This window comes from Nelusetta ayraudi, unplaced genomic scaffold (assembly GCF_046127955.1).
Source record: "Nelusetta ayraudi isolate G7.1 ecotype Tasmania unplaced genomic scaffold, CSIRO-AGI_Nayr_v1 ptg000119l, whole genome shotgun sequence".
Classification (NCBI taxonomy): domain Eukaryota; kingdom Metazoa; phylum Chordata; class Actinopteri; order Tetraodontiformes; family Monacanthidae; genus Nelusetta; species Nelusetta ayraudi.
Window position 1 is genome coordinate 24,019 of NW_027466169.1, and position 25,713 is coordinate 49,731.

A 25,713-nucleotide genomic window follows, 5' to 3' on the forward strand; every position below is an offset into this window, starting at 1 on the left:
CAGATAGAAAACAAGAAGTTCACCAGGGGGAAAAAAACAAAAAACAAACAGCGAACAAAAAAAAAAGGCAGAATCCATTTCTACGAAAGTCATTTGCACTTTTGATTGTGGGCCGGAGGCCCGGCGCCGACGATGATTGGTGCTGCCGTGTGCACCTGTCAGTCATCCTGCCGTCGTCCCCGGAAATAATCGCCCCTGTGTAGCGACGGACGGTGGAGCTGCCTGGCAACAGCAGCAGGATTTTCCAGAGCGACGGCGCCTTTTTCGCACGGTCCGCCCACCTGGCGTGTCGCCGCCTTGATGGAGGTGTAATTGGATTATGCGGGCCGGCAACAGAAAATCCACAGCTAATTAGCACCAAATCAATGGCCGTTTAGCCTTTCACCGTTAGCTTCTCTTCCTTCTTTTTTTTTCTCCTCCTCCCTCTTAAAACTGTGTAGCAGCTACCTCGGCTGAACCCCAGTGGGGTGGGGGGGGAGGGGGAGGGGCCGTCTTTTCCCCTCTTGGGGTGACGTTCCTCCCTGGGACGGCTGGGCGGCGTGAGGCCTGTGCGATGTGACCTCGCTGCCGCTCAGCCGCTGCCAGGACGGTGGAAGTGAACAAACTGAGCGAGTCCGGAGGGAAACACGGAGCGGAGCGACTCCCGCCTCCGCCGTGATCGATGAGGCGGAGCGGGTCAATGGCAGTGGCGGTGGCGGCGGCGGCGGCGAGCCAATCGAGGGCCAGCCCATGAACCCCATCAGGAGAAAAAAATAAATAAACAGCTCCCAGCAAAATCCAGCAACATTGATCCATGACGACAGCTGTCTCACCGTCTATGTTGATGCTGACCCTCCTGTCTCACTGCCTCCGTCTCTCTCTCTCTCTCTCGCCCCGCAGCCGCGCGAGGGGCGTGGCCGAGGCCGTGTTTTCCAGGGGCCGTCAGACCTTTTTTCCTCACACGCCGACCAAGATGGAGGGGAGGAGGAGGAGGAGGAGGACGGAGGAGGCGCCGCTGCTGCTGCTGCTGGTGCTGCTGCTGACGCTGCTGCAGGCCCGTCTGGCCGCGGCGCTGGAGGTGCCACTGGATCGTAAGGCAACACACACACACACACACGCACACACACCTAACACGCACATGTTATATATGGAAAAAAAAGCATTGTGTGAGGATCTAATCAAATGATCAGACATTTAGCATGTAAACTTTGAAACTATCATTAATTCACATTGGAATTACATCTCATAGCTCATATTTCATTGTTTTTTCTTCAAGAAAAATGACAAAAGATATAGGTCGATCCATTTGATGACTGTGCAGTAGAGCCAGGCTCACCGTAATGTCCTTACTTCCAGCCGCTAAGCTAAAGTCAAGCTAAGCTAAGCTAAGCTAGTTGGCGCCAGGATCCAGAAAACAGGGAAGTTTCCCCAATAGCAATGAAATAAAGTGCAATGTTTCCAGAGACTGGCCGACAAACACAGCGTCTGTGTGGTTGTAAATCAATATATTGCTTGTATGGGGCTGTTTGTCCACTGCAGGCTGTCGTTTGTCACCCCCCCCCCACCCCCCACTCCCCCACCCCCCCAACAGTATTTCAAGCACATTCTACACACAACTATATACACTTTTCTCTCACCACTAATGTCTGGCTCTCGTCGCTGTCACAATTTTTTTCCTCTCACGTTCGCTGTTTCTTGTGGGGAAAAACCCTCAAAGTTCTGGAAAAATGTAAGTTTGAAGCTAACGTGGCTTCAGAACCGAGGTTGCGCCGCAGTTTTCTTTTTTTTCCTTGTTGTGCACTATGGATTCTTAGCTTCTTTTTTTTTTTTGTATCATTTTCTTTTTGCCCTGTGTGACTTGCAGTGAACTTTATTGCATGCGTTGATTGCTTTTTTTGTGTGTGTGTGTGTGTGTGTGTGTGTGTGTGTGTGTGTGTGCGGCTGCAGTCGCAGTGAACTATTTCCATAGAGCAGCATTGCCAAAGAGCATGAGTGTCTGTATGGTTTGTTTTGTCCTAGTCCATTAGTTTTCTGCCTCGCTCTCGCAGGAATACATTAAGCTTTGGATCATTACAGCAAAGTGAAATGTACCTGAGCGTTCTGCCTGCATCCCTGCTGTTTATGACGGCTTTTGTGTAGGTGTGTGTGTGTGTGTGTGTGTGTGTGTGTGTGTGTGTGTGTGTGTGTGCGCGTGCATCAGCAAACAGTGCTGTGGTTTGATTGATCGCCTCCAGTTTGCATGTGTGATCGAGCGGCCTGGTCAATACGGCTGCAGAGAGCGGCCGACTCGTGCGGCTCGGCTCGGCTCGGCTCGGCTTGGCACCATTATTGAACACCGCCCGCTTTCTGATCGCCCCGCCCACAGTGCCGCAGCCGCCCACCATCACTCACCAGTCCCCCAAGGATTACATCATCGACCCGCGGGAGAATATCGTAATCCACTGCGATGCCAAAGGAAAGCCTCACCCCAGGTAGGAGTGTGTGTGTGTGTGTGTGTGTGTGTGTGTGTGTGTGTGTGTGTGTGTGTGTGTGTGTGCGCTTCAGCTGACTCTGCTTCCTCGTTGCAGTCAGATTATGCAGATTGTCTGCACATACAGCAGTTCAAGAATTCTGTGAAAATAATCAACCAAATTCACTGTAACAATGTTTTATATTCAAAAAATATAGACATACATATATATATATATATATATATATATATATATATATATATATATATATATATATATATATGTATATATATATATATATATATATATATATATATATATGTATATATATATATATATATATACATATCGTCCATCTCTGTGGAACGTTAAAAAAAGATTTGCTTCACATTGAGATGTAACTGAGGCTAATGTGCAGGAAACTCAAAACCTCTTGACCTCTGTCATACACCCATAAGCCCCAGGAAAGCCATACCTTTTTTTTATTTTTTATTTTTTTCCACATGAGCCACTTGACAGACACTTCACACTCAGCAGAAAAAAACCAAAGGTTTCGGGGATGATCACAAATCTCCGCTCCCTGTCTCCCAGTTTCTCCTGGACGAGGGACGGGAGCCACTTCGACGTGGACGACGACCCCAACGTGACCATGAAGCCCCACTCGGGGACCCTGGTGATAGACATCAGCAGCGTGAAGGCGGAGGAGTACGAGCGCGTCTACCAGTGCACGGCCAGGAACAAGCACGGCACCGCCATCTCCCACAACATCGTGGTGCGGCAGTCCAGTAAGAGCCGAGCACTCCGCTGGTGCCACCATGACCCCTCAGTTTTTCTGGAGGGGGTTTCTTCACCCCAGATGTCACACATTTCTCTCATCATCATCATCATCATCGTCATCATCATCATCATCATCTTCATCTTTCTTTGCTTTTCTAACCATTAAGTTGAATTTGCCGCCTACCAAGTGCTCCTGGAAGGTAAAGGTCACCTTCAAGAAGCTGCATGGTTTTCTGCTTTCTCCCCTTGAATTTCTCCTCTTGTTTCCAAACTCAGCCGCAGCGGCCCGCCTTGCCTCTCCACCTCGCTCCTCTCACCGCGCACAGCAACGATTAGCCGCCTGGAGCTCCACGCGCTGACTAAATTTGTGTGTCCGTCCATTCCAGGGTCCCCCTTGTGGTCGAAGGAGAAAATGAAGGCGATCGTGGTCCAGGAGGGCGTGTCCCTGGTGTTGCCGTGCCGACCTCCCGCTGGCCTGCCCCCCCCCATCATATTTTGGATGGACAACTGTGAGCACGCGTGATAACACACTGGCATTAGCGTAGCTTAGCATTAATGACCCCGGTCTGTGGGCTGTGGTCCTACTTTAGACCCATTTGAAGGTCTTTATTTTAATCTCAGTTCAGCAGCTGTGCACCAGAAATTATCCCCCCCCCCCCTTCCAAAAAAAAAGTACATCTCTGGTAAATGTCCCAATTAGCTCCGTGTTTATGGCCTCCTGCTATAATGCCAGGCAGGCTGCAGGGTTGTCGCTCCCAGCTAAAAGTGCTGCGCTGTTGCTTCTTCCACGGTAGCCCCCCCACGATGCAGTGGGAATTTCTTCACTCCACAGGCATCTATTTTTAAACACGGCAAAATTGGACCCACAAAATTGCTTCAATAAATAAGAAAAAAAAAAAATATATATATATATTTTTCCCTCCGTCGCCGCTCACACCTCTGCAACCTGCTGAACCTTCCAGACTTCCAGAAGCTTCCCCAGAGCGACAGGGTGTCCCAGTCCCTCAACGGCGACCTCTACTTCTCCAACGTGCTGCCGGAGGACTCCCGCAGCGACTACATCTGCTACGCCCGCTTCCCGTACACGCAGACCATCCAGCAGAAGCAGCCCATCACCGTCAAGGTCCTCACCAGTGAGTGCTCAGCCGCACTTTTCCGCATGCAAGGAATGTGACTTCAACTTGCAGCGGCGTAGGAGGCCGGCGTAGGAGGCCGGCGGAGGAGGCCGGCGGAGGAGGCCGGCGTGCGTTTCTTATCTTCGCCGCCGTCGATTGTCAAGAGCTGCGCCGTCCACCAAGCAGGCATCCGTCTGTGTGTGTGTGTGTGTGTGTGTGTGTGTGTGTGTGTGTGTTCATGTCTGTCTGTGAGAGAGAGATGTTTTGCATGAGCGCCGTCCTCCAGCAACAAAGGCATCTGTCTTTGAGCCGGAGCCTTTTTTTTCTTTTTTTTTTCTTTTTTTTTTTCTCTCCTATCATTGCCATTATTTTCCAGACTGCTTTGTTTCTGGTGTTTTCCAGTCACTGCTCTGTGCTCTGTTTTTCTTCTGTTGTGGAATTGTGTGTGCAGCGTCTGATGTTCTTTTTGTTGTATTTTTTTTTGTTGTTGTTGTTGTTGTTCTGTTGTTGTGTTACAGTGGATGCAATCAATGACACAGTGGCAGCTTTTTACAATGACACTGATTTACTTAGTGGTGAGTTTACGGCGCCCCCTGGTGTTTTTACCTCCTCTCTCCCAGTAGTGGCTTTTCACCCACTAACAAGCGACCTTCCCACCTCCACCTCCAGTCCTCTGATAGTCAGTCTGGGATCTAGCACCCCCTGGTGTCTCCCCGCGGTGCTCCCGGCTCCGCAGCTGTGACTCACTAACCCCCTCGCTGCGGCGCCACTCCTCCCTCCTCCGTCCTCCCTCCCTCTGTCCTCCCTCCTCTGTCCTCCCTCCTCTGTCCAGTCGAAGCCCTTTCGACGCTGCATGACGACGCCGAGGCCGCCCCGCCCCGCCCCGCCCCGCCCGTCGACGCATTAATATTTTTTTTCAAATCAACACGCTGTGAGAGGAGCACAACTAACGATCACATCTGTCCTCAGCCGAAAGGTCTCGATTGAAAACCCGTTCAGATTCTCTTCCTGCGGCCCGGCAGCCGCCCGGTACCTCCCCTCTCTGCGCCTTCACCTGCCGCCCCCCCTTTCAGATCCTCTCTGTTTGCTCATCTCCTACCTCGTCAATCACGCCCTCCCTCCCCACCGCCTCCTGTCGCTCACCCCCTGATTTATTTCTCCCTCTGAATGAAAATCATAAAAGCAGCAGGCGGCCGCTCCAGTGGCCTCGCCGCGGCGCCGCCACGACCTCCGTAATCATCGGGTCTCATAACATCATTACGAGCTCGGCAGATGACTTCTTTATCATTTTAGTAACGGGGGAAGCCAGATATTTATGTCTTTAATTCTCTCCCCCGCATTAGCTCTGTTTCATTTCTTCATCACAGCCCCCGAGTGGGCCCTTTAATTGGCAAGCGTGGAAGCCGGCGCGATAAACCACAACATAAAATTTACATCTGAGCGTAAAACATGGGGATGGAGGTCGGTAATGGAAGTGGCCGGGTGCCCGAGCGGAGCGGCTTCGCTGCTGTGACTGCTGCAGAATGCAGTGGGCTCATCTGATGTGTGTGTGTGTGTGTGTGTGTGTGTGTGTGTGTGTGACTGCAGAGGAGCCAGCGAACGAGAGAAGGCCGTCGTTCTTCATCCCGCCCGGGCCCTCCAGCTCTAAGACGGTGCTGAGAGGACAGGTTCTGGAGATGGAGTGCATCGCCGAGGGGCTGTAAGTGGGCCGGCGGCGCCGCGTTCCTCCCCGCCGCCGCCGCTCGCCGCTCGCCGTGACCTCGCTTCCCTCTCTGCCAATCCAGGCCAACCCCCGACGTCTCCTGGACCAAGGTGAGCGGCGAGCTGCCGGCCAAGAGGACGTCTTTCCTGCACTTCCAGAAGACGCTGCGCATCGTCAACGTGTCCGACTCCGACGCCGGGGAGTACCGCTGCCTGGCCAAGAACAGGCTCGGCACCGTCCACCACACCATCCGCGTCTCAGTCAAAGGTACGTCCAGGGGACAGGCTTGAAGGTCCAGGGGATCCAAGTCTCTCGTATAGGCCCGGTGGGTCACCTCTACATCCATGAAATAGAATAAAAAAAAAAAAAAAGAAAAGAATTATCAGTTCTTTTAGAGAGTCAAAGTTAGTAAAAAAAAAAAGAAAGAAGAAATTGTTGAAAGTGAGTGTGTGTTATTCCCCGCTCCGTGTTCGCTGCCTGAGCTTTGAGTGTGTTTGCTTCCTGTTTTTGCAAGCGTTAGCCTGCTAGCTTTCCGTAATCATCCAACGGCAACAAACTGCAGCTGCCATTCAGTGCTAACGGTAGCATATCCCGCCCATATGGTAGCATGCATGTGATTTACAGGAGGAAAAATGCCAAGACGGACGTACTACATCTGCTGCAGCACCGCTGCTAGCACCGTTTCCTCCACCGCCGTCACATGCTGCTGAACCTCCTCACACAGGGCCTTTAATTCTCCTCCTCCTGCACTCTCATTGTTGATGCATGCTGCGGTGCCGGCGAGGCGGCACTCTGTGATTAATCCTCCTGCCTTCCCCCTCTCTCTCTCTCTCTCTCTCTCTCTCTCTTTCTCAGCCGCTCCGTATTGGATCGGCGGCACTCCCCGGAACCTTGTTCTGGCTCCGGGGGAGAACGGCGTGCTGACCTGCCGGGCCAGCGGCACGCCCAAACCGTCCATCACCTGGCACATGAACGGCGTCCCTGTGGACAGTGAGTGCAGCGGCGGAAGCAGCAGCGTCTTCTCTTGAAATTTCAGCATTTCTAAACTGATTCGATCATTCGTGGCTGGCGGACCTGATATTTTCATTCGATAACAAAATCTTTAGTTTTTTTCTCGACTCAGATGCCAAAACAACTGAATGCTATATTTTTGTGTGTGTTCCGCATAAATAAAGAAAACTTTGGAAGAAAATACTCCCACGTATTCCTCCTACATGCATGGATGCAAAGCATCGATTTTCTCTACTGGTTTTTTTTTTTGTTGTTGAAAGATTCACATTTTATGCAAGTGTTGGGGGACAATATTCAAGCTGTTTCCAATGATCTTTGAAACAGGAGCACTTTAGCTGCCATGCTGCCAGTATGAGATCATACTGAACGATGCTGAGTGATAAGAATAAAAGAAATCTAAAACGCCGACCCTTTGTGAGATTCAGCCAGAGTAACAGAAAGTCTCTCGTTCCCCGTCCTGCAGATACTCCTTACGACCTGAGCCGGTCGGTGCAGGACGACACCATCATCTTCAGCAACGTGCAGACGGGCTCCAGCGCCGTCTACCAGTGCAATGTCTCCAACGCCTACGGCTACCTGCTGTCCAACGCCTTCGTCAACGTGCTCTGTGAGTCAGTCCCATCCCGGCTGCACCTCTTGCCAAGTCTGATGTTGCTTTCCGCCCCCATCATCTGCATGGATCGATTCTCTGAAAGGTTGATGAAGGGGGGCGGTGGGGGCGGCGGGCAATAATAACGGGCGCCGTGTCTCTGCAGCGGAGCCACCCAGAGTGCTGACGCCGGCCAACAGAGTCTACCAGTTCATCCAGAACCACCGCGCCCTGATGGACTGCGCCTCCTTCGGCTCGCCCATCCCTAAAATTACATGGTGAGCTAATGGACTCTGGCGCCGCCTTTTAGAGGGTAGCTGCTCCTGGGCTGGAACTCAGCCTGCCCCCCCCCACCTCCCCCCGACCCCCCACTCACCAGGTTCAAAGACAGCCGGGCCAGCACGCTGGTGGGAGACCCGTACATCAACCACGACAACGGCACGCTGGAGATTCACGCAGCTCAGCCGCACAACAGCGGGAAGTACACCTGCGTGGCCAGGAACAACCTCGGCATCTATGAGAACCACATCTACCTGGAGGTCAAAGGTAAAGGCGCACCACCTGCTTTAAATGCTTTCAATGAACAAGCCCTCATCCATGTCACTAGGGGGAATATTGAAGGCAAATTGATTTTTTTCTTTTCGCAAAGCCACATTACATTTACATAGAAATACAATCACTCCCGGCGTGTCAAGATCAGTTTCCTCTCTGCGACCTCGCCGTCCGTCCTCCTCTATGGCTGTGAATGCTGGACACAAACACGAGCCCTACAGAAAATCCCCCGGATGGGTGCTACACCAGAATGCTACGTGTGGTGTGGGACTGAGCATCAACCGGGGCTTTACCAAGTGTGTCAGACAAGGATAGCAGTAAGGAGGACGAGGCGAGCTGGCCACTGCTGGCCACTGTTACCGACCCAGAGAACTCCCAGCCAAAAAGCTGGTACCGTGGGAACCAACACACGGGATGTGTGTGACATTTTAGATTCAATTAGTGATGAATTTACAGCCAAGGATCTCTAGGAAGCTGTCTCAGGTCTGAGCTGTGAGTGTGAAAGCCAAAGCCCCTCTGTTGCCTCCCCCAGAGCCCACCCGCCTGCTGACGCCCCTGGAGGACAAGGTCATCCAGAGAGGGAAGTCTGCGGTGTTTGAGTGCAAAGTCAAACACGACGCCACGCTGGTGCCCACCACCATCTGGCTGAGAGACAACGACGAGCTGCCCGACGACGACAGGTAGGCGGCGGCTCCTCCCCACCGCTTCCTTGCCCGGCGCTGCCGTTGCGACCGTGCCGCTGACCCGAGGGGGCTGCCGTGGCGTCTCTTTCAGATTCGTCTTGGGCTCCGACAGCCTGGTCATCTCCGAGGTGACGGAGAGCGACGAGGGCTTGTACACCTGCATCGTCAACACCACCTTGGACCACGTGTCCGCCAGCGCCGAGCTCACCGTCGTCGGTAGGTTCCCGCCCCTTCACACCGACCTGCTCTCAGCGGCGCCGAGCGCCGAGCGCCGAGCTGCGGCTCCTCAGCCCCCTGCGAGGCTTCCATTCGCTCTGACAGGGATGGGAATCTGCCCGCAGCGGCTGATCTTTGATGACGTCCTCCCCCCCCACCCCCCCTCGCCCCCCCACCCCGCAGCCGTGAACCTCCGCGACGGTTTTAGCTCAAGCGCGGCGTGATCTTGATCTCTAAACTTCCTCTTTCACTCCTGTGTGCGCCTACCTTGCCAGAGGCCCCGCCCACACCAGCTGTCGTCCACGGTAAACCTGCAGCGCTGCACACACAGGCGTCAGCACGCCAGACGCGCTCGGCTGCTGTCAATGTTTGTTTGGATGTTTCTATTCCGTGCAGCATGTTGTGGCCTGAAGACCATCCCCCCCCCCCCCCCCCACACCCCTTTTTCTTGTTGTCAAACCGTATCTGCATTTTATTTCAGATTTCCTGCTCCCTGAATGCTTTTTTTTTTTTTTCATTTAAGTGTGTGTTTGGTGCTTAAACATGCCGAGCTGGAATGCATTAAACCGCCGATGCAGACGAGTGCTTTTGCAAATTTACCCCCCCCCTACCAACCCCCCCCCCCACGCTGGAACCCACAGATAATTTGCAGAGCAGACGACTTCCCGCTCGGCATCACTTGGGATCTTTTTAACGGCACAATTTCCTCATTATTGCTTTTTTTCCTTCCCCTTCCGCTCCCCAGCATGCCTTCCACTCTCTGAACGCAAGGGTTGAATGAAGCCGCTATTTCATGCAAAGTGAGCCTGAGCGGCGCACGGATGAGTCGAGTGTCGCCTGCTTCATATGCATGGCTCCGTATATCTCTGTTACATCTGTTAAAGTGCGGCCGTCAAACAGAAACGTGAGGGATGTCGGAGGGGGAAAACTCCACGAGGCGGCTGCTTGAACAAACACTCACAGCTTCTGTGGAAATTCTAAAAGCTCTCAGAAAAAAACTGGAAAAAAGACGCCAGCTTCTTCGTGTTTTTTTTTTTTTCCTTTCCTTTTAGTTTCCTTATTCTTCCTGTGGCATGAACCCTTTGATACGCTATGAATATCAGCGTGGGTCTTTATACCCTTGTCTGCTCTGCTGCTGCTCCCCTCCAGAGGGACCAGACCCACCCACTGACCTGGAGCTGACGGACCAGAGGAAGAGGAGCGTTCAGCTCACGTGGACCCCTGGGGATGAACATAACAGTCCGATCCAGAGTACGTCTTCCTCATTATCCCCGAGGACTCCAATGTATATCCGCTTTCTAGAGGCGCATTTTCATTTTCGAGCGCTGTGTTAACGAGAAATTGATTCACATTAATTCATCCAATTAAAATAAAACAGATTATTTAGAGGAAATCCCAGGAATAAGTGTTTTTTTTTTTTTTTAATGCACTTAGCTGAATTCCCAACATAATGAATGTAGATATTTAAAGAAAACTAGTGCAGTCTGTTTACTGCTTACTATAACATCACAATATGGATATCTTGCAAAACGGAAAAAGCAGCTGAGAAAATCTGGCTTTACCAGCAAAACACGTCAAGTAAAGCAGGAGCGTCAGCCTCTGCTCCACCATCTGTTAGTCAGTTCAGCGTAGCACAAACATCAACCAGGAAGCACACGGAGCAAAGTCTCAAAAGGCGCCGCCGTCGGAATTAGCATATTTAGGCATATTCTACAAAGAAAAAAAGAAAAAAGTTCTGGCGTTCTGAGATAGCGGCGCCTTAAACGATCCTTCAGGCAGGCACCCGCTGAGTTTTATGCAAATAAATAGAAAGAAAGAAAGAAAGGTGTTCAGGTGTTCCTGCTGTTTACCTTCCAGAGTTCCTGGTTCAGTACGAGGACTCGCTGCACCACCGCAGCCACTGGCACAACCTGACTGAGGTGCCCGGCACCAGGACCACGGCCCACCTCAAGCTCTCGCCCTACGTGCACTACACCTTCAGGGTCCTGGCGCTCAATGGCGTGGGCTTCAGCCAGCCCAGTTTACCCTCCCGCATGTTCAAGACGGACGCGGCTGGTACGAAACAAGTCGTCGTGATTCCTTCACTGCAGCTTCTTCAGCCCATCTGGAGGAGTCTCGCACTGCGGGAGTAGAAAAGCATTTGGATCTGAGCTTTAGCAGGGCTTCCCCCCCCCCACTCTGGGTAACACTTCCATTTGTCTTCACATATTTCCAGCACCAGATGAGAACCCAACAGACGTGCAGGGACACGGGACGGAGTACAATAATCTTGTGATCTCGTGGAAGGTAATAAAGTCGCACACGACTATTTATTTCAATCCCCAAACACTCGCTGTCAGTGCGGGAAGGAGATCAGCCAATTGTCCATCTTACTTCTCCACGCGTTCCGGCGGCTGAACGCGCCATGTGTCCATTTGTACTTGGCCGGTGGCTGATAAACGCTGGGGGAAAAAAAAACAAGTTGTTTAGAAAACTCTGCGTTCTCTGCAGCCGCTCAACAGCCTCCAAGCCAACGGGCCGGGCCTTCGTTACAAAGTCACGTGGAGGCAGAAGGCCAGAGACCTCGACTGGACCTCCGTGACCGTAGCCAACAACTCCAAGTTTGTTGTGTCTGGAACGCCCACGTTTGCGCTCTACGAGCTGAAGGTGCAGGCGGTGAACGACCACGGCGCCGGACCGGAGCCACGCGTTGCCCACGGCTACTCCGGAGAGGACCGTGAGTTCTTTCAGACACTCGCACACACAAAAACTGGAAGTCTGGGCTGAAGCACGAGGCTCTCGTGCAAAAGAACTCTCACTCCTGATGCTCCTCCTCTCTTCTTTTGCGTGCAGTGCCGGTGGCGTTCCCTCAGAATATTCACGTCAAGGTGGTGAACAGCACCGTGGCTGAAGTGCGCTGGGATTCTGTGCCGGCTAAGTCGCTGCGTGGACACCTCAAAGGATTCAAGGTACATTAGGAAACACCAAGAGTGGATTAAACGTGAAAAACTCCCACAGATACGTGTATTAAAACACACTCACCTCTTACCTTTTCACCCAGCAATAATGGAAGCTTTAATGTGCATGTCCGTCTTCCCTTCTTGGTTTTATTATCCATTGTTTTGGCAGGTGTACTACTGGAAGCAGCACAAGCACAACCAGCACCACATGGAGAAGCACATTCTGAACTTCAGCGGCAACCACAGCCGCGGCATGCTGCCCGGCCTGCACCCCTTCAGCCTCTACTCCTTCAACGTCCGCGTGTACAACGGCAAGGGCGAGGGTCCGCCCAGCCCCACCCAGCAGTTTGAGACCCCCGAAGGAGGTGAGGGCTGCACGAGCACCCGCTCAGGGTCGTAACAGCGCGCGTTCATGTACTCCAGTGGAGGCCAGAGCCAGTCAGCTAAACGAGGTTATAACCAAAGCAAAAGCAGGGTGTACTCCATGCTGAAAACCACAGAAGAAGACCAGCAGGTACAAGCTACCTGCTGTGAACTGTGAAGAGTGGCTGCTGCTACTTAGATTAGCGTGGCTGCTGCTGTAGCATCACTTCTAGCAGAACTGGGCAGCATTTCAGCTTCGCTCTGAGTTCAGTGAAGCACTGCAGCACGTAGAAGAAGAAGAAGACCTTTATTGATCCCACGGTGGGGAAATCTGCATTATTACAGCAGCAGCAGCAACAAAAAAAACAAAAACTGTACAGTGCAAAAAGAGTTAGAAGATCGAGAATTATATTAATTAAAGAAATAGACAAAAAGAAAAATATCTGTAGGAATAAACAGAAAGATAAAGAGAAAAAAAGATATTTACATATTATGAACAGTTGAATTTACATGTGCTATCTACATACTGAGATGTACATAGGCCTCTATTGCCCCTTAGTGAAAAATGTACAGCAGTTAAGGGGATGGAATTTTCTTGAGTCCACAGCCGTAGATCAGTGACCAGGCTGCACGTTGAAAATGAGGTTTTAAAAGGTGCTGCAGTTATAAAGAGATTAAAAAGAATTCTGTCGTTATGGCTTAATGTGTTGAGACATTTAATAACAACAGGTAAGTCGGTAAAGAGGAAGTGACTCACTGCCTCGCCAGCTTGTGCACTGACTGACTGACTGACTGACTGACTGACTGACTGACTGACTGTCTGTGTTGTTGCCGCAGCTCCGGGACCTCCGTCCTCATTGACTGTCAGCAGCATCAGTCTGGACTCTCTCACCCTGGACTGGGATCCCCCGCACGACCGCAACGGACACATCACAGGCTACACACTCAAGTATCAGCCAGGTGGGTGGGCCTCCATTCTGGGGGGGGGGGGGAGAAAAGAAAAAGAAAACAAATCAGAGCAAACGAGTGGCTTTCATTTTTCTGCCCAGTCAACGTAGCTTCCCCTCCATGTAGTTTGTAGCTCTGTGCATCCCACTTTTCCATTTCTGGGTCTGTCTCCCTGTTCGGACGCAGCTTATGCTGCTCCAAATGCAGTCATGTAAAGTAAATGGGCAAATTACAGCATAAATGAACTAATCGACTTTTGTCACCTCCCACTCTTGAACCCTCCCACACCTCTCCACTCCAAATACTTTTATTTCCGCCTTTTTCTCCCCCTCCTTTGTCATCATACATTGCCCAATCCAAAACCTTGTCTCCGCCCCCTCCACCACTTCCTCTTCCTCCTCCCCCTCCTCGTCCTCTTCCTCGCCATTCTGCCATTCGTCCGACCTCACCGCCACCCCCGCCGCCACCCCCCCCTGTAGTCAATAACTCCAATGAGCTGGGCCCCATGGAGAAGCTGGCCCTGCCCCCCAACGAGACCTCGGTCACGTTGTCCAGGCTCAAGTACAGCTCGCGCTACAAGTTTTATTTGAGCGCCAAAACGGCGGGGGGAGAGGGCGCGGCCGTTTCTCAGGAAGCCGTCACCGTCGTGGACGAAGGTAAGTCGGCGAACGCAGAGCGGAGGCCACGGGCCTGCCGCTGCAGCGCTCACTAGTCCAGACTATTGCTGCGGTCACCTGACCGCTGTGACCCTCTCAGACACTGATGGTGGTTTATAAATGCAGGCCACATTTTATTGTCATGTTTTTTTAATTCTCAATTTTAGGTACGGTGGTCATTTTGGCCAAAAGGATGAAATGAAAAGTATTTCAAAATGTGCAACGAAATGGCCGTTAAACAGAACTCTGAACTCTGAACTCTGAACTCTGAACTCTGAACTCCTGTCATGAGTGCAGAAAGTGGGAGAAAAATCATGTTGCTGATTTGATTTGTTGATATGGAGATGACATTTATTTTAGATATTTATCTGATTTACCTTTCAGTTATAGGGACGACAAATGTGTTATTACTTGAATACGTACATACAATTATTATTATTATTATTATTATTATTATTATTATTATTATTATTATTATTATGTAGCTTTGTATTAGCTTCATTTGATTGCGTCGAGTGTGTTTCTCGCCACTGGTTGCACACAACAAACAATGATAAGACTGACTTTCGTTGTATGTTTCATGATAGAAATCTAATATACTATGCTATATGAAACTGTTTGATATGTTATATCAAACAGTTTCGAGATATCTTCCCCTCCGCCCCCTTGTAAAGCATTTCTCTCCACGGTGCAGTGCATGAGAACGGACATTTCTCCATCCTGTTCATTTTCGTGCCTTGTGCCAAGCATGACGTGCCTGAACTCGTCATCCATGGCCACGTTCAGTGCTAAACGTCACCGAGCATGAACGCCCCCGTGGTCTCACGTGGCGCCGCCGTGTGTGAGGGCGATTCCTCCCGCAGTGACGCCTCCCGTCCTCTGTGTGTCCCCGTGTCCTCTCTCTTCCCCTACAAGCCTTAACGCCGCAGGTTGACGTAGACGCGGGCGCAGGTACCGCCGCTATCGCGGCTGACGCCTGTTGCGCTGATGCAGCCGTAACTTTGGATGCATGCCCCCCCCCCCACCCACCCCCCACCCTCAACCCCACCCTGTCAAATCCTGCAAGGCTTCGGCTGAGTTCAAAGAGTAAAAAAAACAACCAAAACAGCTCGATGACTCAAAATGCACCAGCTGCCTGTTTTGTTGTGTTGTTGTTGTTGTTGTTGTGTTGTCTTTTCTTTTTGCACAACTGTGCCTGCGGCGACTTGCCGAGCCTCCGCGTTACGTCTCACTTGCAGCCGCCGCTGACGCTCCCCCCCCCCCCCCCCCCCGCTGCTCCGAGAGCCTCGCCCGGCATGCCAATGAACTTGTGTGTGTCATGACTTAAATCTTCAATGTGATGTCTCTGCCTGTGCGTGTCTCGTGTGCCTGTGTGCCTGTGTGTGTGTGTGTGTGTGTGTGTGTGTGTGTGTGTGTGTGTGTGTGTGTGTGTTCTGCCATCTTCACTCCTCTCCGTGTTGTTCGCAGGGAACTCCCAAACATTTCTTCCCATCGCTCCGTTTCCGCCTCTCCGTCCGTCCAACACGGGTACAGACTCTGCTGTGCTCTCAGCACACACTCACACACCTGAACACACCTGACTGACTGTCACCAGCGCTGTCGCGTCCCGTTTCCTAGCTCGCTACTCCGTCAGGCCCAAAGGTCGCTAATGCTCTGCCATTTGCTCCCCAAAGCCATTCATTGCCAGTGACTGGGATTGTCTTCTGACCCGTGGATGGATCTTTCATGGCTGTCTGTTGTTGTTTTATTTTTATTTTTTTTAACCCCTCCCCATCCTCTTCCTTGTTATGCTTAGCGCCGCCGCCCGCGAGTCTTTTCAGCAACGTCACCTCCTCCTTGGCGGGGGAGGACGGAGTCCTGATCCGTTGGGAGTACGGGGGGCCGGAGAGTAACATTTATGTAGAGTACAGAAACCAAGACAGTAAGGACGCTCGCACAACTCTCACTTCTGAAAGTGCCGCATTGTAGGCGGCAAGAAACCGCAGATTCATTCACGTCCCGTGCAGGTGAATAAAAAACAGGGCAAAAAAAAAAAAGAAAAAGCAGGAAGCTTTTGGCAGTTTTGACACGCTGATTTGATAAACGGCGAGCCCTGACATTGGAATGCTAATAAGCCACTGTGCAGGCAAAACACGACGAAAAGCAGCTCCAACATTTACGACCTCAGCGGATTTCAACTGAAGTGCTCTTCAGTGTTTTTATCCACCTGCAGTGCGGATGAGACGTCCACCGTTGTTGTTGTTGTTGTTGTTTGTTGTTGTTGTCGTGACAGTGTGGTTTCCAGTCATCCACCCTTCATACATTCCATTAGGAATTACACGAATCAAAAGGATGTAGTGTAGAAAATGCTGCCTCAAGAACAACCTATAATCTCGTAATTATCACGTGCACTCCATTCGCCATCATCACCAACCTGCAATTTATACGCAGCGTTGAGTCATTAGTGCGCTGCAGCTCGACAAACTCTTACCTGGAGGGATTAAACGGAAAATTAAACCCCGATCAACTTTGACCGTGTGAGTGTGTGTGTGTGTGTGAGTGTGTGTGTGTGTGTGTGTGTGTGGAATTTAGAAAAAAAAAAAAGAAGAAGAAAAAAAAAACATCTGCACACTTTTTGCACTGCAGTGCACTCGGCTAAATCCAACAGGAGCAATCAGGTACCTTAATTAAAGTGCTGTCAGGCTCATGTTTACAACGTCAGTTTAACCTGATCACCTGCTCGAACCTGCTTGCGTTTGCTAATTAGCGCCTCGCAGTCATCAAAGCGGAGGTGCGTGTGAGTGTGTTTGCACGTTAAAGGGCCGCACATTATGCAAAATTCACTTCCCCAGTCTTCAGGGAGGTGGTTCTCAAACACATCTGTGGATGATTAGACCCTTTGTGACGTCACGGGGGGGTTACTGACGGTTGCAGACCCCCCACAGTGACTTGTTCATATGTAGGTCCAGGAGGGTCTTTGCAGGAGGCTTCCAAAAGAGGACCTTCAACATAGTGGATCAAACTCTTTATTTTATCGGACAGTGTGGACAGTCAAAGTCAACAAACACAAGACTCAGGGTGGTGCTAAAAAAAAAACAACTAAATCTTCAGTTTATCAAAAATAAACAGCGGCCATCGTCTGGGTGCAATAAACAGCCGCTGCCGTTAAACTAGATGAAGCCTTTTATGAGCCAGCGTTAGACGAGGCGAGCAGAGCTGTTCCTCAGATGGCAGCTGTACAATAACCCACCTTCTAATATAGAAATGGAATCTTCTGCGTTCTCAGGCTGCAGCGCATTAAACATCGCTCTCATGAACAACCCAGAGGCCAAGACTCTAGTTGAGTTTGCATGGACTTTTGACCCATTAACTGTCACACACCGGCACCCCCCCCCCACCCCCCCATCACCCATCACTGTGCGAAAGTGTGTCTTTGCCCCCACTCAAGGCCCCGTCTCCTCACCGAACGTCCCTCCTGCAGGTGAAGGCGAGGAGGAGTGGCGCGAGGAGCCGGTCAACGGCTCCCTGCAGGCCTTCTTGCTGAGGGGCCTGAAGGCCGGCCCCTCCTATAGGGTGCGTTTGGTGGCCCGGGGGGGCGACCGCCACCAGCCGGCCCACCTCTCCGAGGAGCTGGTGGTCAGGGTGCCAGGTGAGGGCGCAGTCGTGGTCGCGGCGCCGGCGCAGAGTGCGTGTTGGGCCGGATGGCCAGAGCGTGGTTGGAGCGGCGGACGCGCTGTCGCGTGGTCGCGGGCCGGCGTGTCGACGCGCGCGTGCATGACTGGTACGGCTGGATCGCAGTCGGCTGCTTGTAGATCGCTGCTTGGTAGAAAAAGCCCAGACGTCAGTCTGACGCAAGCTTTCGTTTGCGTTTTAGCAGCGTTAGCGTCCGACCTAATGACGCTGGTAACGGTAAACCTGTGTGTCGTCTGTGTGCGTTTGTGTGTGTGTGTGTGTGTGTGTGTGTGTGTGTGTGTCTGTGTCTCTCTCTCTCTGTGTCTGTCTGTCTGTGTGTAAATGCAGCTGTCCGTCAGTGCTCCTTGTCTAGAGGAGGTTTTAATTCTCCACGTTTGCTACTAATGTGTCTCCTCCGCATTAATCCTGGAGGCCACGCCCCCTCACCCCGCTCCTAAAAACCCTCCGCCACGCAGTCGTGCTCGTCCGTCGTGTGGATTGTAACCTCTAACAGCCGCTCTCAGAGAACTAAAGCACTCACTCGGCGGCCGCTTGTCGGAACGTTGGCGTTCTCTGGTGTAAACGCAGTCTTCCTCTCCCTCTCCCGCCAGCCGTGGCGAGCAGACAGGTGGACATCGCCACTCAGGGATGGTTCATCGGCCTCATGTGTGCCATCGCGCTGCTCATCTTGATCCTCCTCATCATCTGCTTCATCCAGAGGAACAAAGGAGGGAAATACCCAGGTGAGCTTCGCCTGTTCTGTGGACATTTACAAAAAAAAAAAATGTCATAAATGTTCTTTACGGCTCAAATTTCTGAGGTTATTTTTGCCTGGTGCTTTTTTTCTGTTATATGAGTAAAAATGTTTGTTGGAGTCGTGGTGGTTGGAAACGTGTGGATTGACACACGATTCCGTTCATTCACCGTCTGACTCACCTGAACCTTGTGTTCTCTTCTGGCCAGTCAAAGAAAAGGAGGACGCACACACAGACCCAGAGTTTCAGCCAATGAAAGACGATGACTGTACTTTTGGGGAATACAGGTGAGAGAAAGTACTCTGGCCTCTGGAGCCCCGCCCCCTGTCCCCAGAGAGCTTTCTTTTTCCTTTTTTTTTTTTTCTTTTTTTGTTTTTTACCCCCAAGCCCCTGCCCTGCTCTGCCCCGCCCCCGCCAGCTTAGTGCCCAGACCTGCTCTGTCTCTCTGTGCCTGGGCTGGAGCGCCGCCTTCTTCTTTTTAACCTTTGCAGCCGATGAGACTCTGACCAGGAAGCGGCAAATGACAACATCGGAATATTGTAAAGTGTCCCACATCTGAACTCCTGCCACCGCGAAGCACAAGAATTTTGGTTTAGGTACTGGGACGTCCTTCATGCTGTTCCCACCTGTTGGACTCTATGTGTGTGTGTATGCGTGTGTGTGTCGACATTTTGTGGTGTCATTTTGAAAAGCAGGAATTCTTCACGTTCCAAAGGATTTATGGGTTTAGGTGTGGACTCCAAACTTTATATAGGACCGTCAGGAAAAAAAACAAGAGGATATATAAGCTCCATCCATTCGCAAGCCCATTGCGACTAATAAGCAACTCACTCGCATCACCATGTGTACAGTATACATTGTACTTTGCCTGTAATGCTACTTACATCCAGAACTCTCCAAGGTTTCAGACGTGCAGAGGCAAAGGTCCTCTCGAACCTCCTGTATTGGCCCGGCTACGCTTGCTTAGCATCCTCTCTCTGGGCTGCACCTCCAAGTTGCACGCAGAATAAAGAGAAACCAAGCACTTTACTTCTTTATAGATAACATTTTTCAATTGTTTTGTTTTTAACAATTCAATTTATAAAATGCTCTTTCCTTTATATTTTTTCTATTGCTTTTTTTTTTTTTTATTATTATTATGTATACATAAATCTGTTCTATGGATTTGATGCTGACAAATGCATATTGATATACGCATAAAAAACATATTATATATTACATGTGATATGCATGGTGTAATCTGACCTGGCATATAAAAGCTGCTCCAGGCAATAATATGTTGAATGGAATTATTGTTGATGCAATGACGGAAACAGATCTTGTATGAAGCTGTCAGCGTGTCTGAGGGAGGCAGGTTTATATCCTGCTGGTCGCTACTCACTGGGGACTATGCTGGTATTCTACATGTTTTATTTTGTATTCTGTTTAAACTGGCACACAATACAGAACACCTGACGTTTATTTAGTTTGATCTTACACATCCATCCTGTAAAAATCCCATAAAAAGCGTTACGTGAGCTGGTGGAGAGTGATTGGACGGACACTTTGCCGAGCACACTTAAATTGACTCACGTTTTGTTTGTTGCCACTTTGCTACAAACCGAGGCTTCCAACTGGCGCCGTGGGCAACGTCAGCACATTTTGGGCTCCATATTGAAGTTTATCTTGCAATTATTGTCGTGCATTTTTAAAAGGAGCCACGCAATAAGAGTAATCTAAAAATCTGCTCTCTCTTGATGCTGTATTTGAATTTCCGCACAGCATTTTTTACTGTTTTTGATTTTTAATTAACTTTGATGTTCACATCATTTGATTTTTTTATTTTTTTTGCTCCAGCAGTGTTAGCCACACCTTAACCCACTTTGCTGCTAGCCACTGTGCACGACAGTGTGGAAAAGCTTGCCGCAGTGCCACTGATTACATTCAAAAATGTTGTCCGCTGATAAAAAGCCGTCAGTGCTGCTTTTTGTTATTCCTCTGATCTGAAAAACAAAATCCAATTCTGAAGCAGCCATTTCTAAATGAAAGAAAGCTGCTCACTGATGGAATGCATTGAAACTTTGAAACCAGTCGCAACGCCGTCCGAGGATTCTCGCGGGATGGATGTAGTCAGATGCAATCCAACCAATCAGAGTCCTTCTAGCCATCGTTCCGTTCAGTCCAGCACTGAATCCGTTGCTCGGGGCTAGACAGCAGGAGAAATGTAGAGAACACCGCTTAGATTTAAGCACCACGGACAGCGACGTCGCAACACCAGAGGGTTCATTAGAAGTGCGACGCCTCGTGAGGGAGGTTTGCTCCCTCTGTGCCGTTTCACCGAGCTCGGCCGGATCATTGCAGTTTGTCAATAAAAGGCGCAACTCAACTCCACCGAGCTGTTGGTGTCTGACTGCGAGAGGCTGTAAGCTGCTGCTCAAACTGCCACGCCTCTGCCAAAGATAATCTGTTGCGAGTGTGCGTGTGTGTGTGCGCGTGTGCGTGTGTGTGTGTGTGTGTGTGTGTGTGTGTGTGCGCGCGAGAGTGCTTGTTTTAGCGTGGTGGTGGTGTGTGGGATTTCAGCTGGATCTTGACAGGTCTCAGAGCAGGTAAGGGAGTCGACGGCTTGCAGGTCATCGTCCTGTGAACTCTAGCATGTGTCCAGGGTCAGCAGATAATCGCTCCAGTGGAGAAAACAAAGAAACAAAACGCTGCCATCGCTCTTCAAACGTAAGGGTCCTAAAGCTCTCATCATGAACGGTGCATGGTGCCTCTTGCAACTCCAAGTGCAGTGAAGTGATTTTCTTCCTGATGTGAAAAACTCTCCAAATGCTCTGAACATCATGGGGGCTTTTGGATCTTATCCCATCAACCCATGCGTATGGAATGTTTTTGACTACCTGACATCCAAAGAAGTTTGTTTCTTTGCGTAAATTCCTCATGCATTTTGCCCAGTTGTGGTTTTTTAATCGTGCCTGCTGTCTGAGGGTCGGGGGTGTTGGGCTGTTGTTTGGCTGAAATCCTGCTTCTCCACTTGTATTCACGTCATTGCCTGGAGTTGTTCTTCTTTGCTCATCTCGACCTATGTCTTTTGGGAGGTGGGGGTGGGGCGGGGGGTGGGGGTGGGGGTGGGGGGTCTTGCTTCTTTTTTGTGGCACACCACATTCACCACTTCATTCTTGGTTTCAGGGGGAATCTGAGCAGGATGCAGTTGCTTGAGCTTCATTCCCCTGTTGCCTGATGGAAACCAACTACTCCATCTTCAGCTCTCAGGTTTTTTTTTTTTAGACATGGAGCAAACCAAATTCAAATTTTAATGGGAAAAAAAAAATCCTCTTAATTTGCCACGGTGTGGCATTCCTTTGCTCCATCTAAAAAAAAAAACAAACAAAAAACGAAAACAAGCGATCACTAATCTCTCCTTGTTTGCGTCTCTCTGCACCAACTCACCTGTAACACTTGCATGTTATTTTGTTTTCTCCCCTCCATCAGCGACAATGAGGACCATAAACCGCTAAAAGGGAGCCGCACGCCGTCTAACGGGACGGTTAAGAGAGAAGACAGTGACGACAGTTTAGTTGACTACGGGGAAGGAGGAGACGGACAGTTCAACGAGGACGGCTCGTTTATCGGCCAGTATAGCGGGAAGAGCGCCAGCAAGGACGGCCACGAGGGCCACGAGAGCTCCGAGGCTCCGTCCCCTATAAACGCCATCAACTCCTTGAACTCGTTTGTGTAGCCCTGCACGATGCGGTCTGAGGCAGAGCGCTGACTCTTTCATTCACCCCCACCCCCCACCCCCCGCCCCGGAATCACCCGCCGAGGGCTGCTTCAGCACTGCATGGCTTCAAGGTCACATGTCCATCCACATGACACGCAACAATACGTGCAAGTGATCGGGCACACGGAGGGGTGGTGGTGGTCGGGGGGTGGGGGGTTGGGGGGCGGGGGGGCTTTGTTTGTTACGCTGCGAGGCTGCCGTTAAAACACGGCGTTTGATTTGAATTTCACATTTTATTTTTCACGCTGCATGAGATGTCTCCATATTCATTAATACATTGATATTGACAAGTGTTGCATTCACCACACACAAACACACACAAACGCACACACACAGCTTGTCTAAAGTATATGTCACTGTATCATTAAATGTGTCTACAATAATCAGCATTACTCCACTTTTTTTTTTTTTTTTTTTTTTTTTTTTCTGTTGATAGACTTTTAGAGAAAGCTGGTTTTCAGAGTGTCATTACGTCACGCAGGTGTGCAGGCGGGCCATGTGCGGTGTGTATGTCTACATATTGCTAATATGCAGAAGGCGAGCTCTCTGTGAACGGAACACTGGGCTTCGTGCACATGGCACGCTTGAGGTTTCCACATTGATCCGTTGGCGTCTGTCAGCAGCGACGTTCTGAATCCTCTCCACGGCGTCAGTGGACGAGGCTGGAAGCCCCACATGGCCGATCATGTGACATCACTAGCTGTGCACCCCGCCCGCCCGTCACCTCGTGGGTTTGATGTTAAAGGGCCGGTGGGGAACGGCAATCTTGTGACAGCTCGTCTCAGTTCTCCCACTGCGCTGCTCCTCCAGTACAGCTAGTGCCTTTTTTACCCTCGCTCTCTCTCTCTCTCACACACACACACACACACACACACACACACACACAAATGACAATTCAATTGTGGAGTCTGACTGGGAGACAGCGAGAGCAGGGCGACTGCAGGGCGACTGCAGGGCTGTGCATCCAGGCAGCACTGGGTTTTCCTGTAATGAGCGCCTGCATAGAACCTCGTAAAGCGCTTGGATTTCTTCCAGAGTTTGACGTCATCGTGTCCCACAGCTGATGGTGTTCCTGCAGTGTATGAATGTATAAGTATCGGTGAGAGTGCAGCTATATTATTCAAGTCCTATTAGAAGAGCCGTTCATTTCTACTAACTACAACTTGAGGATGGGATCAAGTTTTTTTTCTTTTTTTTTTACTTAACTTGCATCAAGTTTTTTTCTTCTTAAAGACGTGTAGAATATGTGTTGAAATTGTAAATACCTTCACTGATTGTACAGGGGCAAGCAGCTTTTAAAGGCAGCCTAAGAGGCAATTTTGTTCATGGAATGGTTTAACCTGTTGATATAGGGCTGTATTAAATATAGATCAATTGTAGACAGCAAAAATAAATATATTTCTTGTCTCTTTTTTTGCTGTGCACTGTTTACATTGTAAGGTACAGACAGTAACTGGACAGAAAGGTGCACTTACATTTGGGATCTTGGTTGTTTTACTGATTTCAGTAACTGATTTCAGTTCTTTTTAATGTTTTCTTTTTTGAGTTGCAAAACCTTTCCTAATGTACAAACAACAAGTAGAATATAGCCAACAACATGCTACAATGCACACGACTTTATTATCCTGATTTGTATTGGTTCTGCGCAGTACCCAGTGTACTGCTGCTTGATGACGCTTTCTTTCCCTCCTTTTGGACAGTATTGTAAATGGTTTTGTATTTAAGAAACATTTGTACTAACAGATACTTTTTTTTTTTTGTCTTTGTCTCTATTTAAGTTTCTCCTTTTAGTGTAAGAATGAAGTTCAAACTATTGGAAGTATAATGAATGAATAAATAATTATCTGCTTTAACCTTCTGCCTCCAGACTCATTATTCGCAACATCAGAGCCGCTTCTTTAGCACTAACAGTGTGGTGGATGTCACCGAGTCACACACTGCACTTTGTCATAGTTCTACTTCTGCTACAACAACAATAACCACGCATTAAGAAATTTCAAACCCAGTATCTACACTCGTGTTCTCTCGTTGGCACTCTTTCGATAAAGCGTCATTGTTTTTGTTTTTTTGATATCATACTGGCAGTGGCGACACTACATACACCAAAATAAACCTTTGCTTGAATTTATTGTAATAATTTTTAGCAATGTTTTTACATGTTCATATATTTTGTGCTAAACTAAGATTGACACATCAATAAATAAAAAAAGTCAGAGCAGAGTCCTGCCAAGACAAATCAGGTTTAGGCATGGGAGGTTATCGACGGCTGGAGTACAAAGAAAAACATGCAGGGGCTCGGTTCTCTTTGTATTCATTCATGAAACCATTGTGTTGGTTTTAATCAGCCGTGTCTATCGGCCTCTGAAATGGATTTGACTGTGAAAGACCGAAGACGCTCAAACGGCGTCCAGAAACTCTGCACAGAGGTAATGGGAAGAAAACATCAACAACAAAGCAAGACGGTGCATCCTCAGGGGGACGTGAGAGAGGGAGGCGGGCAGGTGGTCCAGAAAGCAGAAGGAAGCATCAGTCAGCCTGACCCTCTTTTGTCAGGAGGATTTACTGTAATGCAGCCGGCCTCATCCAGTAATGTGACCTTCACTCCGCTGCCTCTCGACAGTAGTCATGCTAAATGACCGTAGCATCACCGGAAACTCGATTATTTATATGAACTCTAGGAAAATGCTCTTACTATTGACTGTTTCCAGCTTGAAATAACGTCTCTTGGTCAACGCGCTGACACATTGTCCATCCCGCGCGGCCCCCGTGTGCTGTTGGCTTTCTGCTCAAGCTTCAAACGAGGACATTTCTTCCAATGGTCCAAAGTTGCTGGCTGACGATAAACTGGCGACTTCCATCCCACAATGCTGAGGCTATGTGTTACGTCTCAGTTGTCTGGTGTCCTTCAGAAAGTTGTTCGGCTGCAGCTTGGAGCAGACGGCCAAGTTGATCACACCTCCGCTCCCACCCACTGAGAGGCTCTTAGATATAACCCTGTGCACCATGACATAGATTGCATTGCATTATTATACATGCAGTCCCACCAAGTTGGAAAAAGTCCACAACGTTAATGTATCTCATTTTAATATTTTTTAACCCGCGTGTGAACCTTTTTGCGAACGCAATCTGTATCAACACTAGTAGGTGTCAGTGTAGGGCCAGACTGTTCAGTCAGCTCTCCTCAGACCATTTACATCAGTTGACACTTTGCCAGTGGAGCTACTCCAGGAAAGTCCACCTCCTCCTGCACCCTCACATGCACAGTGAACAGCGGCAGACCCTGCAGTGGGCTGACCTGAGGGCAGCGTGGAAGCGGGGGCGCCTCTCTCCTCGCTGTGAAGCAGCTGTGGAGACTTTGGCCTCATGCAACACGACAGTTGGGCTCCTGGCTTTTTAGGCGCTCACTTGTGGCACTTCCTCTTCCATTACAGTCATATTGTCAGGGTAATAGCGAGAGAGCCGCCCACCATCTGGTGCATTATCACACAGAAATGTTGCCGGGAAGCCGGGAAGCCAGTGCCTGGGAATGACTTTTTTTTTCTCCTCCCTCTACCGGCGACTGTTTGCCTT

General features: G+C 49.9%; 1 protein-coding gene across 6 annotated transcripts; it reads left to right on the forward strand.

Annotated features, from left to right (window-relative positions):
* The first annotated feature begins 887 nt into the window (after window positions 1-887).
* Window positions 888-23,996, forward strand: LOC142903797 (neuronal cell adhesion molecule-like). 6 transcript variants are annotated; one of them, XM_076049626.1, is made up of 26 exons: window positions 888-1,070; window positions 2,345-2,450; window positions 3,021-3,214; window positions 3,593-3,715; window positions 4,169-4,339; window positions 4,840-4,896; window positions 5,909-6,020; window positions 6,106-6,290; window positions 6,879-7,013; window positions 7,498-7,641; window positions 7,790-7,901; window positions 8,003-8,169; window positions 8,708-8,855; window positions 8,950-9,074; window positions 9,350-9,379; window positions 10,224-10,325; window positions 10,932-11,129; window positions 11,290-11,360; window positions 11,565-11,790; window positions 11,907-12,022; window positions 12,183-12,378; window positions 13,214-13,336; window positions 13,804-13,980; window positions 18,243-18,374; window positions 18,595-18,673; window positions 21,855-23,996. In XM_076049626.1, exons 1-26 carry the CDS (start codon window positions 953-955, stop codon window positions 22,099-22,101), a joined length of 3,594 nt encoding a protein of 1,197 aa, XP_075905741.1. In that variant the 5' UTR covers window positions 888-952; the 3' UTR covers window positions 22,102-23,996. The 6 variants fall into 6 exon arrangements, with proteins under 6 accessions (XP_075905741.1, XP_075905745.1, XP_075905742.1 ...); XM_076049630.1 differs by lacking the exon at window positions 13,804-13,980; XM_076049627.1 differs by lacking the exon at window positions 9,350-9,379.
* The last annotated feature ends 1,717 nt before the right edge of the window (window positions 23,997-25,713 follow it).

What these genes read in the sequence shown, in the direction of transcription:
- LOC142903797 (XM_076049626.1), top strand. Translation starts at nt 953, where the DNA reads ATGGAGGGGAGGAGGAGGAGGAGGAGGACGGAGGAGGCGCCGCTGCTG. An exon ending in GAGCTGCCCGACGACGACAG is followed by an intron (nt 8,856 to 8,949) that starts GTAGGCGGCGGC and finishes CGTCTCTTTCAG; the next exon opens with ATTCGTCTTGGGCTCCGACA. An exon ending in TGTACTTTTGGGGAATACAG is followed by an intron (nt 18,674 to 21,854) that starts GTGAGAGAAAGT and finishes CCCCTCCATCAG; the next exon opens with CGACAATGAGGACCATAAAC.